General features: G+C 45.2%; 1 protein-coding gene across 1 annotated transcript in view; it reads left to right on the top strand.

The window, feature by feature from the left end:
• The first annotated feature begins 2978 nt into the window (after nucleotides 1-2978).
• Nucleotides 2979-15917, top strand: part of LOC144754529 (uncharacterized) — a 148428-nt gene continuing 135489 nt past the window's right edge. The window contains exon 1 of the mRNA XM_078642453.1: nucleotides 2979-3283. Coding sequence (XP_078498579.1) covers nucleotides 3245-3283 — 39 coding nt within the window. The 5' untranslated portion in view covers nucleotides 2979-3244. The remainder of the gene's footprint in view (nucleotides 3284-15917) is intronic.

Raw genomic sequence — 15917 nt, 5'->3', positions numbered from 1 at the left:
GCCGAGGTCAAGTCTATAGTGGAGTACCACTGCACCCCCCTGGTCTTGGTCAACATTTCCTCGATTCTGGGGAGGGGAAATTTTTCTACCACGATATTCTTATTCAGTTCTCTCAGGTCCACACAGAGCCGGACCTTCCCATTTGGCTTCATTACGACCACCAGGGGCGCCAACCAATCAGCACATGTTATCGGCTCAATTATTCCTTTCTTTTCTAACTCTTGGAGTTCAGTTTGGACTGCTTCTCTCACCGCAATCGGCACATTCCTCACCTTGTGGGCTACCGGAATGGCCCCTTCCTTGAGCACAATCCTGTGTTGGAAGTTTTCCATCCGTCCCACTGTGCCGCCAAATACCTTCGGGTAGTTCTCTTTCCATTTGTTCATGTTCGGCCATTCTTCTTGCTCAGTCAGTAAAATCTGCTCTTTCCCTCCTGGATCCAGTTTAATTCCTAAGTCCCCTTGGTCTAGCCATCCCAGGACCGAGGGTCCCTTTTCTGCAATGTACAATTTGCACCATGCTGACCGGCCCCTGAATTCGAACAGTAGGCGGCGGAACCCCAACATGGGAATGCGATCCCCATTGTAAGTGACCGGTCTGATGTCTAGCTTTTCCAACTCCGGTCCCAACCTGGGTCTGAATGTTTCTTCCCATACTGCCTGTTGGATGATGGTGAAGGGGGACCCTGTGTCCGCCACCACAGTGATGGCGACTCCTCCCATTGACATGTCCAGGATGGGTTTTGTGGATTTCCTCCCTTCTATGCTCATCACTTGGTCGTATATGCACAGGACCGTGATCACCTCTTCTTCTGCTACTTCTTCTAGATCTTCTTCACCTTGCTCAACACATTTCACTGTTTCCTTCGAATGTTTCTTCCTACATACCTTTTCATAGTGGCCTAGGATACCGCAGTGTAGGCACTTGGCTCTAAACGCAGGACATCTTCTGTCACGGGCATCATGGGACCAGCTGCCGCATCTGTAGCACGATTTCTTGCTGTCGCTCCCTGGTTGTTTCCCTTGCCACCTGCTAGTACCTTTGGCTGCTGAGTCTTTTCCTCTTTGGTCCTTACGGTGATCTCCTTCTTGTATTCTGTTCACCATTGTCGGGGTGGCCACGTCTTTCTTGGTTGCTGCCGCACACCTCCTAGCCAGCTCGGCCTTCTTTACTATGACCATAACTTCTTTGAGCGTGGTGTCGCCGCTCGCCCACAGCTTGTCTTGGACCTGTGTACTCGTAGTGTGCATCACGATCTGGTCTTTTATAAATTCATCCTCCCACAGTGCATATTTACACGGGGCCGCTAGTTTCCTCAACGCTCCTACATACTCCTCTATGGATTCTCCGGCCCGTTGTTTCCTTTGCTGGAAGTTGAACCTATCCACAGACACACATATGGTGGGGCGGTACCTCTCATCCAGGTCTTCTACTGCATGGGCATAGACATCCGTATCCGTGTCCTCTCTCTTCTTGGGCACCAGACTCTTGTAAATCCTGAGACCCTCCGGTCCCAGGTTCAGCAGCAAGATGCGTTTCTTCCTTTGGGGGGTGAACTTCTCTTCATTTTCGTCCTCCAGGACCCCTATGAAATTATCAATATATTCCTTCCAATCCTCCCACTTCATCAGGGGTTCACCAGGTTTTGGTAGGAATTGCACCGGTGCGATTGCATAGCCTGCCGGCGTGCTCATCTTCACCTCCTTGCTCTCTGTCGCTTTGACAGCCTTGCTGGTGGGGCTCCCTGGGGTGCTGTCTTTTACTTCTGTATCAGCGTCCTCCTGGGGACTCCTAGTGCCAGACCCCCCTCCTTCTTCCTTGGCAGCCAGCGCTGTTCTTACCTTCCACGGTGTTCTTGGAAAGTATTTGCGGTGATCGGTGTTCTGTGGTTTGCAGTGCAGCCACTCTGGCCACTGCGCCGCCCCTCTGGTTGCTGTGGCACTGCCACGCTCCTCTGCCTGTGTTCCTTGGTGGGTTCTGCTTTGCCCCCTTGTGCTCTCCACTCACTGGCCCAGTGGCGCCGCTCTGTGCTGTGTCCCCCTTTGGCCTTGGGTCGCCTGCTTGGCTGCAGTCCACGTGGAGGTGGTGGTTCGATTTTTTTTTTCTTTCTTTTTTTTTTTTTTTTTTTGGTTGGGTGCCAGTGGGTGCCTCCCGTCCTCGTCGCCACTGTAATGTTGCTGTCTATTAAATAATAGCACTAGGCTGATCAATGAGTAAAGGAACTTTATTCACACGTGTAATCACAGAGGAGCGCCGGCCGGCGCTTCCGATCGCTCTGCTCCTTCGCGCGCTCTGCCCTCGCTGCGCGCGCAGCTTCTCACTTCCTCCCCGTCGCACGTCACGCCTACGTGACGTGCAACAACTAGAATGCGGATGCCACACTTTGCTATATGTTTCTTGCTTTCAGAAAATTTGCAAAGTTAATTGTGCCTCGTACCCTGTTTCATCTTTTACATTTTCAAAGTTGTGCACGCTGTATTGTGGCACCCCTTATAAGTGCAACAAAACTAAAGAAAACTCAGTTTACTCTGTTTTTCTCTTTAACAATTTTTTTTTTTATTATCCTCAGGCCCTATACCTTAGCAGGCAAAAAAACATTGGTTGTATTTGTTGTACCAGAGTAAACTTGTAAAATTCAAACGTCACAAGAGTGGCCTGTTTTGAAGTTCTAAAGGCGACAAGCTAATTCGACAGATTTCTTTTTTATCTACTATGTCATTGCTGATTAAGAAAAACACAAAATTAGGTTGTAATCATGAAAAGAATCCCGGCAAAAAAGCAGGAATAAAAAAGTTGAAATTACAGTCCAAAGCAAGTTTGGAAAGACTCGGAGAGAATCTCTGCAGTGTTTACTGCCTGTGACTGCTGTTTCCATGCCACTGATGAATGTTTGTGTGCAGCGCGTGCGAGTCTTTCTTCTCCTGCCCTCGCGCTTTCGCTTTGTTTAGGTGTACAATGTGTTTTAGGATTGTGTCTTTCGCCCCTGTGGCCTCATAGTGAGCCCCTCCCCAACCCAAAGTGTGGAAAGGGAAACACTTGAAAAGCAAACATTAGAAAACTTTGAATGCCCGTCCAAGTGCCAGTCATTTGCATCTGAACCCCGCTCCCACCCCTTCCCCTGCACACCAGGCTGCACCCGTTCTCGTTTCGGAGTTCGACAAGATTTTTCAAGATCACAATACCGGGAGCGACCGGTACCAACCCCTACTCGGCTCTCTAGATCCTTCCATTCTGGGAACCGGAAATGGGTCGACAGCGGGTCGGAGCCGGTGCTGGACAGAAGGTGAGCCTTTCTTGAGACAGTAGTTACGGTGGTCCTGCTTGTTTGTAAGTTGTCGTTTGTGCAGTCTGTAGCTGCCAGATTTTCAGACTACTTATCTGTGACATTTCCAAGTCTTCAGTGTGCGTGACGTTCGAATGCCAAATGTGTGACACGTCGAATGACACGTTAACCCGAGTAAGCCGAGCTATGAAGTCTATGAAATATAGACAAATATCATAACAATTCATCACCATTTTCGAAATTTGGAGCTCACTTAAAGGCCTTGAAAATGATGCAACACACCTGAAATGGGAGGTCACTAACCTAATTCCCCTTTCCAATGTGATTGCTTAGTATAAACATTTATGGCACCAGAATGATAAGCAATAAACAAGTGGGTCACTGACTGAGTGGGTAATGAATAGGGCACCCACAGCCTCTCATAATAAGGACTTTGACAGCACCCATAGGCAGTGGCAGAGGGGGCAGTAGCAGAAAGTGAGGCACAGGTGCCAATCCCTTATGCTACCGGCAGTGGTGTAACAAAACTTGAGGCCCCCCCTGCAAGGTACGTGGAGGTACCCCATCCGGAATCAATCAGGAGCTCTCCGGCCAGAGGCCCCCTGGAGCTTGGGTCCCCCGCACTGCAGAGGCTGCGGGGGCCTGTGTTACGCCACTGGCTACCGTCACAACACACTAGGCCTTCATTGAAAGGGGAGGCAGTGAACACCACAACCAACTGCCTCTCACTGAGGATGGTCAACGTACCCTGAAGATCTAATTACCTCCTCTGGTTTCTACTTACCTTGCTCCACATGGTATGGGACAGCGTCCCCAGAAAGTTCCCATCCTAGAACCCACCTCCCTTCAGAGGCCTCTTCTTAAACAGGAAAACACACAAGATGATGGACGGAATGTTGCACATTGGCAAAACATTCAACCCCAGTCACAGATCTGGGTTTAATCCATCGTTCTTTTGCTCACCACGCCACCCCAGTTCAGACATGGCCATATGCACATCAGTCTTGACCCTGTGCCTCATGGGAACAGTCCAGCCCGAACTACCAAGCCATGTCTTCCCTGGACCGGAATCAAGCATCCGAGGACTGGTTTCTGGCTATCAGCTGTCATCAGCCAGGATAGCTTGACTCCAGTGGCGTATTGATCACGAGACCCACGTCTGGGCATACCCTTCCCACATAGGGCGAACGGCAAAACCCACAAGATGATGGACGGAATGTTGCACATTGGCAAAACATTCACCCCCAGTACTGTGCTCTCCATGCCACTGGAATCAAGCTATCCTTGCTGATGAGGGCGGAAAGCCCGAAACAGGGCCTAGGATGCTTGCTTCCAGTCCAGGGAGGACCTGGCTTAGCAGTTTGGGCTGGACTGTTCCCATGGAGCATAGGGTCAAGACTGATTTGCATATGGCTGGGTTCAAACTGGAATGGCATGGTGAGCAAAAAAAGATGGATTTAGGCCCAGATCTCTGTACTGGGGTGAATGTATGACATTGTTCTACATTCTGTCCATCAACTGTTGTTTTTGCATTTGTCCCCCTGAGTGGGACGGGTATGCTCAGACGGGCGTCCCATGCTCTCCTTGCCACTGGAACCAAGCTATCCTGGCTGATGAGGGTTGCAAGTCAGAAACCGGTCCTAGGATACTTGTTTCCAGTCCATCGAGGACCTGGCTTAGCAGTTTGGGCTGGACTGTTCCCATGGAGCATAGGGTCAAGACTGATTTGCATATGGCTGGGTTCAAACTGGAATGGCATGGTGAGCAGAACAACGATGGATTTAGGCCCAGATCTCTGTACTGAATGTATGACATTGTTCTTCATTCTGTCCATCAACTGTTGTTTTTGCATTTGTCACCCCGAGGGGGACGGGTATGCTCAGACGTCAGTCCCATGCTCTCCATGCCACTGGAATCAAGCTATCCTGGCTGATGAGGGTTGAAAGCCTGAAACCGGGCCTAGGATGCTTGTTTCCAGTCCAGGGAGGACATGGCTTGGCAGTTTGGGCTGGACTGTTCCCATGGGGCACAGGATCAAGACAGATTTGCATATGGCTGGGTTCAAACTGGAATGGCACGGTGAGCAAAAAAACGACGGATTTCGGCCCAGATGTCTGTACTGGGGGTGAATGTATGACATTGTTCTGCATTTTGTCCATCAACTGTTGTTTTTGCATTCTTCTTAAACAGGGGCACTGAGTGCCTCTGCTTGATGCCAGTTTATAGGAATCATTCTGCCTTCCTCACCCCACGCTGTCACTTCCTAACCCAAATCTTCAGTCTAGTCAAACTCCTATCTGAGTATAAATGACTATCTGCACACAACAGCGCTGAGAGAAACTCAAGCCTTAATGGGGCGCAGACAGGAGCTGTAAATGAGTAACTAATGCATTTCAAAGCAGTGATGCGGGAGTCAGCACTGAAATGCATTTCACCTGTGATACGTGGCACTAGGCAGGGGGGCAGGGCTTTGTGTGGGATGAAAAAAATTGGGGGGTCTCTCAAAGAGGCGTGGACGATGTAATTAAGGGCGTGTCCTAAAAAAGCAAAAACTAAAAATCTGTGCTTAGCATAGTATGCCGACCAACTGGAATATTGCTGCTTCTGATATTGTATCCAGATATATAATACAACAAGTAACATTACACCTATAACAAGTCAGGACTATTGGCTTTGTTAGTTACATAAGATAAATAAGCAACAACTCCGGCTTTGTTGTATTTATTATTGAAAATGCTTTAGTTCTGACCTGATGAGATAGTGAAAGAAAATAACTATAACGAGTCTCTTTGAAGTTACATTAAAGGCAGTGAAGAGTGACACTGCTGCAGAGTTAAGATTTTTTTTCACTCTGAGGGTAAGGGCAAAAATGGAGAGCCGGATAGGGACCTGTCTCAGCCACTGCTCTTTTGAAATGCTGGTGCTCAGCACCGGCAGGACCTGGCGTACTTAAAGCCCTGCAGAGGAGGAAGTCTTGCAAAAGATTTGCACTTCAGTGCAGAGTTGCTCTGTATCCTTTGTCGCATTTTCAGCCATCTTGGGCAGACTATACATTTGAACAGCAAAGTAACATAACATAGTGTGTATTTGTAAAGTGGCCTTTCACCTTTGAGGGCAATTTGGTGCTGAATTACATATTTATTGTTACCCAACTCAATGGTTCTCATTTTTGTGATCTAGGATCACTGCAAGGCTACTTGGATTTTCCAAGGTTCTAACACAGAGGTCTTCAAACTGTAGTTGCTTCAATTAATTAATTGCCCTTGATTGATCTCAAGAGAGGCACTAGGCTCTGGTCAAGAGTAGCATTTATAATGCCTCTAGAGCAGAGAAAAACATCATGGTGAAAACAGTGTTGTGTTTTAGTGAAAGAAAACAGAGTGGCATCAATAACATCTTTTGTCACTGCTGTCCTGGCTGAGAGCAGGTTTCAGAGTGGGGGCTCCCAAGAACCCTCAAAGTCCCACCCCAGTATTTCTGATAATTAACCGCACTGTAGAGACCTGGCTACAAATAAAATGTTGGTGCCTTGCAGTTGATTGCATTTTCGAAGAGATAACTGCCATGTTTGAGCTGTTAAAAAGTTGCCAATTTTATAGACATGTACAATGTTTGCCATTCTCCGGAACCCCGATTACTTTTTTTTATTTTTATTTTACTCGTTCTGGGAGAGGAGAACTTGTCATTCAGACGTGTGAAGAACATTGTTCTAACCTGTGCCCATGGGGTCCAGCAGAGCGCCCGGTGGTGGATGCATTAGTTCCCTGATACTCTACATTTTATATGGTGGGAAAGCCTAAAATATGTGCCCATTAAAGCAGTCCTTACCATGAAAAAAAGAACATGGGGATGCTCTGATGACTGATTTGCTGATTTTGGAGATCACTTTTTCTTTTATGTCTCAAATTCTAAATATGTTAACCTAAATATGTGAAAATACAACTGTCCGTTGTGTTTTTAGTAGGATCGAAATAAATGTTTCCAGCGCCCTAGCCCGATCCATTCTCAACAGGACCCCACACACCACCCTGTTCTATGTATAGCATTCCCTATCTAAATCTGCATCAATAACCACACTCACTAGAAGGAGCTCCAGCACTGATGGATGAATTAATTAATTAGGTAATGCATTATAGGCTGAAATGACACTAGGTGCACCAGTCAACAAGTGAAGGGGAAATGGATATGCCAAGTACAAGATAGAAAAGTCTGCGAGATAGCTCAGTAGGCCTACTGCTCCCCGAGAGTCCTGCCAAATGACAAAGACGTTTATAATATTTTGAGCATGCACAAGATAGTGCGGGTTTTACTACACTGGTCCCGGGATTGTTAATAACCATTGGAGAGCTGTTGACAAACAGTAGGCTAATGAAGCCGAAATAATTATCACTGTTCAATTTTTGTACATTATTTTAGATAGAAATATACATTTTAATACAAAACAAGATTAAAAGGGTATAGTACAGGAATGAAGTACTAAAGCGAAAATCAGTAATTGGTAAATGATATGATGCCATAGTAAACTACTGGGCTTATAGGACTATGTAGTGACAAACGAGAGAAACGTGGTTCCGAAATGAATAATGAACTATTGAGAGGAAAATAAAACTGCATTGAAAATATAGCAGTAGTTTTGAAGCCAGATATCTTATGTTTACAGGAGACCCACCTTCCCTGGGAGAAAAGGGGGCTAGCCACTGAGTTAGGATATACAGTTTTGGTGGCATCTAAACAAACAGGTCTGACAAGAGGGGTTATGATTTTGATAAAAACCGAATTTAGGTATACTTGTACGTAGCTTATCTGATAAATGGGGTAGATGGGTGATTGCAACATTAAATTTAGGAGGTACATATATTACGATATGCTCTATATATGGATCTAATTTAGATGAGGGGGAAGTATTTAAATATCTAAACTCTGAATTGGCTAATTGGGGCTCTCCCCTAGTGGTATTTCGGCGACTTAAATATTAACTTAGCAGGGCGGGAATTAGAGGCTGGCCCAGAGAAATATAAAGGGCGTAAACCTAGGGTATTTAAAGCACTATATAATTTAGTTAAAGATCATGCGCTGTTTGATATATGGAGTAAACATTTTCCAACCTCGCCTGGGTATACTTACTATTCCTCACCACACAGAAAGTTTGTCCATCTGGATTATTTCTTTACCTCAATTAGTATTCAATTATTTACTAAGATCCAACTTTATCCCAGGGTAACATCGGACCACTCCCCATTAATAATCAAGATCATCAAAATTGGGGAAATACGACAATATAGGAGCTTCTCGTTTGATAGGAAATTGTGCTTGGATGCACAATATAGAGAACACATGGGTAAATGGATAGCAGAGTTTCTACAGAACAATATGGGCTCCGCAAAAATTGAAACAATATGGGATACATGGAAAGCTTGTTTTAGAGGGGAGGCGGTAAGTTTTGGACTTTATAATCCAAATCTGCAACAGGGGAAGATGCGGGAAATGTATGATCATCTGAGTAAAGCGGAAGAAAACTTGATAAAAGAAATAGAGAAGAGAGATAATATGACTAAAATTCAGGAATGTGAAGGGATACTCGCTAAATGTCGCGCTAATATTACTGGAGTCTGGTGTGAGGAAATAGCCAAGAAATATTTAACCTACAGAAGGCACATCCACGAGTACGGAGAGTCTATAAGAAGGGCATTGGCCTTAAAATTAAAAATGAAGGACTCTGCCCGCCAAATTAGGAAAATGCAAGATAAGACCGGTGTAATGACTGAAAACCCAGAGAAAATATTGGAAATACTATATCAATTTTATACTGAATTATATACAGGTCAATCTAATCCCTCTCCTGAATCTTTTCTTCAGGAGACTATAGTTAATAAATTAACTGATTTTGAGAAAGAACTTCTAGATCAACCCTTTTCAATGGAGGAATTGGAAAGAGCAGTAAAAAACACTCCGAATGGAAAAGCTGCCGGACCTGATTTTATCCCTGGGGAGGTATATAAATGTTTTTTTGAACCCTTAAAAAACTTTATGTTGGAGACCTTCAGAATGGCACAACTGGGGAGGGCACCACAGTCCTGGGATGATGCTACAATTGTAATATTTCCTAAAAAAGGGAAACCACCGGAACAACCGGCCTCATATCGACCTATATCGTTGCTAAACTGCGACAGTAAAATCTATTCAAAGATGCTTGCAAACCGAATATCTAAGCTTATAACACCATTAGTATCACTGTGCCAGCATGGGTTTATCCCAAACAGAGGGACTATATCACATGTTAATAAAGTGATTACTTTGATAGATATTTCAGAAGTAGAGAAAAGAGACTTAGCGCTGATACTATTAGACGCTGAGAAAGCATTTGACCGCGTAGAATGGGCATATCTGTGGGCAGTAATGCAAAGAATGGGATTCGGTAAACACTTTTTAAAAGCAATAAAAACACTATATCGTTCACCTAATGCGAGAGTTGTAGCTATTGGTAGAAAATCGGAAAAGATAATTATCACAAGAGGTACCCGTCAGGGGTGCCCTTGCTCCCCACTTCTTTTTAGGTCTCGCGACCTATCAATGCGCGCAAGCGCATTGAGCGGAGCGAGAATTCAAGTGCTCAAAATACTCGTGAAACCACGGGTTTTTCCATGCGGTTTTCTTCGAGTTCACGTGGCCACAGGCACGCGCTTTTGGGCCATAAACTTTCCCCCTCCCCAGCCAGCTTTGCCAGCAGCATTTGCCTCATCAAAGGCTTCCGCTGCCCCGCCCCCCGCCCTCACTTATTCACGGCCGCAGGCCGTGACTTCAAAGGGTGCCCCCTGCTTCACGGCCATCTGTTTCCCAGCACCTCCCCTCTCTCTCCCCTAATTATTCCCTGCTGGCCGGCCCGCACATCTAGTTTTCCACGCCGTAGGACAAGCTTCTTTGCTGTTTACAGCGTTTTTTACTTTCAAAATATACGGAATGCTCTCTACATGTGTTTAGCACTCTGCTTATCAACAATCTCTCGTTTTCACTGTTAACTTTCACTCCTACTTTGGGCAATGCTATATTTTCCTTGTGGCTGGAGTTTTGTATCAACAATTAATAAAAAAAAATTGAAGCTACGTAATGAAATATCAAAACGAGCCTTGAGTTTCTTCGTGGTGCAGGGTTAGTCCATTATAATTCATGTCTTCATTATTTTGTTTTATGTGCTCCATCCTTCAGGTAGTTCTTCTTCTCTATTTTGTTTACTTTTTTCTTTTCAAGTTTTACATTTGTAGATTAAGAGGAGGACATTTTAGAGACTAACACCAGTCTTAAATCTACCGGCAGGAGGCGCTCTTGCCACATGGCTCATGTTTATAATCTGAATAATTCATTAGGAAAGTGTAAGCTATTGGCTTTGTAAATAACAATGCTATTAATTTATATATTTTCAGTGCCAACACATATTAAAAAAATAATTGTCATTTATAATACCAATAGCCCACACTTTCCTAATGCGAGACCTATTGGCAACGCCAGTGCTTGTTGCGTTATTTATTAATCCATTTTTATTACAATTATCACAATCACCACACATCAAACCATTTGTAGTCTCATCTATATCCCATTCAGTATTCGCATACGCGGATGACATTGCCATTATTACTACAGACCCACGACTGGCTATGATAGAAATTGAACGTCTGGCTATAGAATTCGGAAACAGTTCTGGCTATAAACTAAATGCCGCGAAGACGCAGGTGCTCTGCTCGGATTCTGTTCAGTTTAACGACCACAGGGTCACTCATGAAGTGACATATTTAGGAATAATAATTAAATCCCATACACAAGAGATAGTAGAGGTTAATTGGGATAAAATAATGCTACAAATCAAACAATCTTTAGATAGGTGGGAGAGACTCCAACTCTCTATAATAGGGAGAGGTAACATCATCAAGATGAATGTATTAGCAAAAATCTTATATCTATATCGTTGTATCCCCTTAGAGATACCCTTAAGTCATATATATAAACTACAAAGTCTATGTACAAAATTTTTTGGGGCACCTGGTAAAACAAGACGGACAATGAAATGGTTGACCTTGCCCATTGAGAGAGGAGGGCCTGGGGTTCCGGATTTTTTGTTTTATTATTATGTTTGTTTTTTACAAAGAATGAGAATTTCGCTGACGGGAGAACAAATTGAGGATCCGGCAGAATCCCCGTCGATATTTTATTTATTATTAGGGGAACAGGCGAAGGGATGTCTGTTAAAAGAACTAGAGGGGAACTATTACAAACATACTCAATTTAAGGTGCTTGAATCCGGATTTAAAGTTTGGAGAAGGGTTGCAAAGATATTGAAGTTGGAAAAAATTGTGTATCATACTCCCTTTTCGGCGGAAAAAATATTACCATCAATATTTTGGGACAATGTAACAAAGGAATGGGGGAGGAAGGGTTTGAGTAAAATTGGAGATCTATACGATACTGATGGAATATTTAAATCTTTCTCTAATATATGCACCAAATTCCATATATCTCAGCCATCTCTTTTTTAAATATCTCCGAATCAGAGATTTTTGTTTAAAGAAATTAAACAGACCTAGCCCCAATAAGGCAATAGGGGCTGTCCAATCAAAAAAAAGGATAGGTAGGTTATATCGATTGCTGATGGATTATAAGCCAGATGATCTGAATAAATATAATGTATATTGGCAGAATCAATTAGAGGAAACTGATCTAAATATAGTGGATTATATCTTGATGGCGAAGGATATATGCTTGTCCGCCAATTTGAAAGCTCAGGTATACAAGACAATATTCAGACTATATTATACTCCTAAACGTATGGCAACATGGGGACCTATGTATGATGGAAAATGTTTTCGATGCGGAGGGGAAGACGCAGATAACGCTCATGTTTTTTATAAATGTTCGAAATTATCATCTTTCATATTAAGTATAGAAACATTTATATCTTTGGTCATCCACCACCTGCTTAAAATTTCCCCAGCACTTATGCTAGTAGGGGGAGGGCAAATTGTTAACAGAAATGAGAATTTATGTAAATATAAGAATTTTTTATTTATGGCTATGTCAATTGCTCGATTATGTATAGCTACAGAATGGTTACAACCTGAAGCACCAACGTTTGAATTCTGGAGAAGGAAAATGTTTAATATATGTGAGTTAGAATGGAATCTGTACGCTCTGAAGGGTAGTAGGAAAAAACGATTAGGTATATCGACTTGGGGTATACTCAAAGAGTATTTAGATGAATAACTGGCTTCTTTTGTTTACAGGGAACCCATCCTTCCTACCTATCTGTAATACTTAAATATTATTGTAAAAGAAAAATACCGATTGATTGCAAAGTAATGAATGTATTATTTGTATTGTCATATGACCCAACGATGGTAATAAAAAAAGAAAATTAAAAAAAAAGAAAATATAGCAGTAAAACACTCCAAGTAGAAAATCTAAAGACATTATAAACTTGGCCTTGGATCTCCGACCGACCCCTGCCCTCACCACGTCTTCAACAAGGCCGACGCCGTCATCGCACCCCACCTGCAGGACATCATCAACACCTCCTTCGACACCGCCACCTTCCCGGAGAGCTGGAAGCACGCCGAACTCAGCGCTCTACTAAAGAAACCAACAGCGGACCCCACCGAACTCAAGAACTACCGCCCCATCTCGCTCCTCCCGTTTCCAGCCAAAGTCATCGAGAAGACAGTCAACAAGCAGCTGGCCGCCTTCCTCGAGACAAACGGATCCCTCGACCCCTCACAGTCTGGCTTCCGGGCCAACCACAGCACCGAAACCGCCCTGATCGCTGCCACCGATGACATCCGAGCCCTGCTGGACAACGGAGAAACAGCGGCCCTCATCCTCCTAGACCTCTCCGCGGCATTCGACACTGTCTGCCACCGCACCCTAGTGCAGCGCCTCAACAACGTCGGAATCCAGGAGAAGGCACTGGATTGGATCATCTCCTTCCTCGTTGGAAGGACACAGAGAGTTCGCCTACCCCCGTTCAGATCTGCAGCAACAGAAGTCATCTGCGGCGTTCCCCAAGGCTCCTCGCTCAGCCCCACCCTCTTCAATGTCTACATGAGCCCCCTTGCGGCCATCGCACGCCAACACAACCTCAACATCATCTCCTACGCTGACGACACACAGCTGATCCTCTCCCTCACCAACGACCCCGCCACCGGCAGAGCCAACCTACACCAAGGGATGAAAGACGTAGCCGAGTGGATGACGGCCAGCCGCTTGAAACTGAACGCAGACAAGACGGAAGTCCTCATCCTGGGCTCCTCGCCCTCCGCCTGGGACGACTCCTGGTGGCCCCCCGCCCTGGACACCGCACCCAAACCGACAGACCACGCACGCAACCTGGGCTTCATCCTGGACTCCTCCCTCTCCATGACCAGACAAGTCAACGCCGTCTCCTCGTCTTGTTTCAACATCCTGCGCATGCTACGTAAGATCTTCCGGTGGATCCCCACCGAGACCAGGAAGACGGTCACCCAGGCCCTCGTCACCAGCCGTCTGGACTACGGCAACGCCCTCTACGCCGGAACCACCGCCAAGCTCCAGAAGAGACTCCAGCGGATCCAGAACGCCTCAGCGAGACTCATCCTCGACATCCCCAGACACAGCCACATCTCCAGACACCTGAAAGACCTGCGCTGGCTCCCGGTCAACAAGAGAATTACCTTCCGGCTCCTCACCCACGCACACAAAGCCCTACACAACCAAGGCCTGAGTTACCTCAACAGCCGCCTCAACTTCTACGCTCCCAAATGCCATCTCCGATCGACCAGTCACGCCCTCGCCGCCGTCCCCCGCATCCGAAGAGCGACAACAGGAGGAAGATCCTTCTCCCACCTGGCCGCCAAGACCTGGAACTCCCTCCCTCCCGACCTACGCCTGACCCAAGACCACCTCTCCTTCAGGAAGAAGCTCAAGACCTGGCTGTTCGAGCAGTAGCGGACCCCCCCTCCCCCCAAGCGCCTTGAGACCCTCCGGGTGAGTAGTGCGCGTTACAAATGTCTTGATTGATTGATTGATTGATTGAAGCTGCTCTCTATAGCCGTCATTTTGGGAACACCGCACTTCCAGCTTTGTGTCCTGTTACTGGTCTCAGAATACAAACTCTTAAATCGCGGTCGAAGTGCATTAAAAAAAGTATGGGAACTGTAGTGCTGTATGCAATGGGGGTGGGGCCAGTGAGTTTGCGGGTGGAGTCAAAGGTGTGGCTAAAAAAAGAAAATATCCTGTATGGTTTTTGTGGGTATTTCACCGTCATGTAGCTACATATAAAGTAATGGTCAGTTTCAATGAAAAAGCCATTGTAAAAAGTAGTTACTGTAAGAAATGCACTATAGTACATTATAAAACCTCTATTAGTTAATGCCCCTTAGACGTCTGTGTGTAACCAGAGAGCCATAGAATTAAATCTTGGTTGGTGAAGTGGAGAATAATGACTTGTGTATTTTTAGTGCTGTGAACATGTTAGTCATTATTTTAAACTTGCATTACATACAGGCTGCTACAAAATGTGCATAAAGGATAAAGGTAAAAGTCTGCTTCCAAAATATAGATTTTAGTAATACTCAGGCTGTACATAATACAATTCTTTTACATAACTGTCCCTTCAACCCCTCAGGGGTAGTATGCGCTATACAAGTACAATTATTAAAATCACGCACTTCACAGCTCAGTTGTTAGCTCTTTGCACGACCACTCAAAAGGAATAAATATTTGTCTTCACAAAGCTTCAAGCGATTCGATCAGTTAAAGCCAGTACCTGCTCTCAAGCAACCCCTTACGTTTGCTGATTACCTTTACATTTGCAGATTAAGTAATTGCGCACATTTGCAATTCTTTCATGCATTTAGCCACCCTGGCAGGAAGGCCTGTTTAGCTGAATGCCCGGCTTCGGTTTCACAGCACAGGAGACTCCCTGAATGACACTTTAGCTGAAGCATTGAAACAATCAGAATTAACTGTCCCAGGAGAGTTGTCTTTTTTCGAAAAAGTAGGGGAATGTTTTTTCATAAATCAAAAATGTCCCCATGAATAAATACATATAAGCTGCTTTGTCTCGCAATTGTCACAGATTGTTTGACTAAGAAAGCGGAGGTTTGCTTGTTTCTCGTTTAGGGTCATAAATCGTTACAGCATTGTACATCGTGGCCTCATTTCTTGGGCAAACCGCCTGCCTCTCCCTGATCCTCCATCAGAAATAGTTTATCGGCAACATCTCAACACAGCTGCCCTCGGCTCTGCTTTGAGTATCCTGTTAAAAAAAAAATAAGCACCGCTTGCTGTCCAAAATGTAAAACCATGTGCACGGCTGCATATGCAAAGCAACGTCTTTGTGTGGGAGAGATAAGGAAGCTGCCTGGAGCAAACAACAGGAGGTGGGAGGGGGATGGAGGAGAGGTAAATTATGAAGGCAGAGGGGAGGGGGTGAAACAACAGGAGGTGGGAGGGGATGGAGGAGAGGTAAATTATGAGGGGAGGGGAGGGGGTGAAACAACAGGAGGTGGGAGGGGATGGAGGAGAGGTAAATTATGAAGGCAGAGGGGAGGGGGTGAAACAACAGGAGGTGGGAGGGGATGGAGGAGAGGTAAATTATGAAGGCAGAGGGGAG

Source organism: Lissotriton helveticus, chromosome 1_1, assembly GCF_964261635.1.
Source record: "Lissotriton helveticus chromosome 1_1, aLisHel1.1, whole genome shotgun sequence".
Lineage (NCBI taxonomy): Eukaryota > Metazoa > Chordata > Amphibia > Caudata > Salamandridae > Lissotriton > Lissotriton helveticus.
This window is presented reverse-complemented; position numbering and strand designations above follow the sequence as displayed.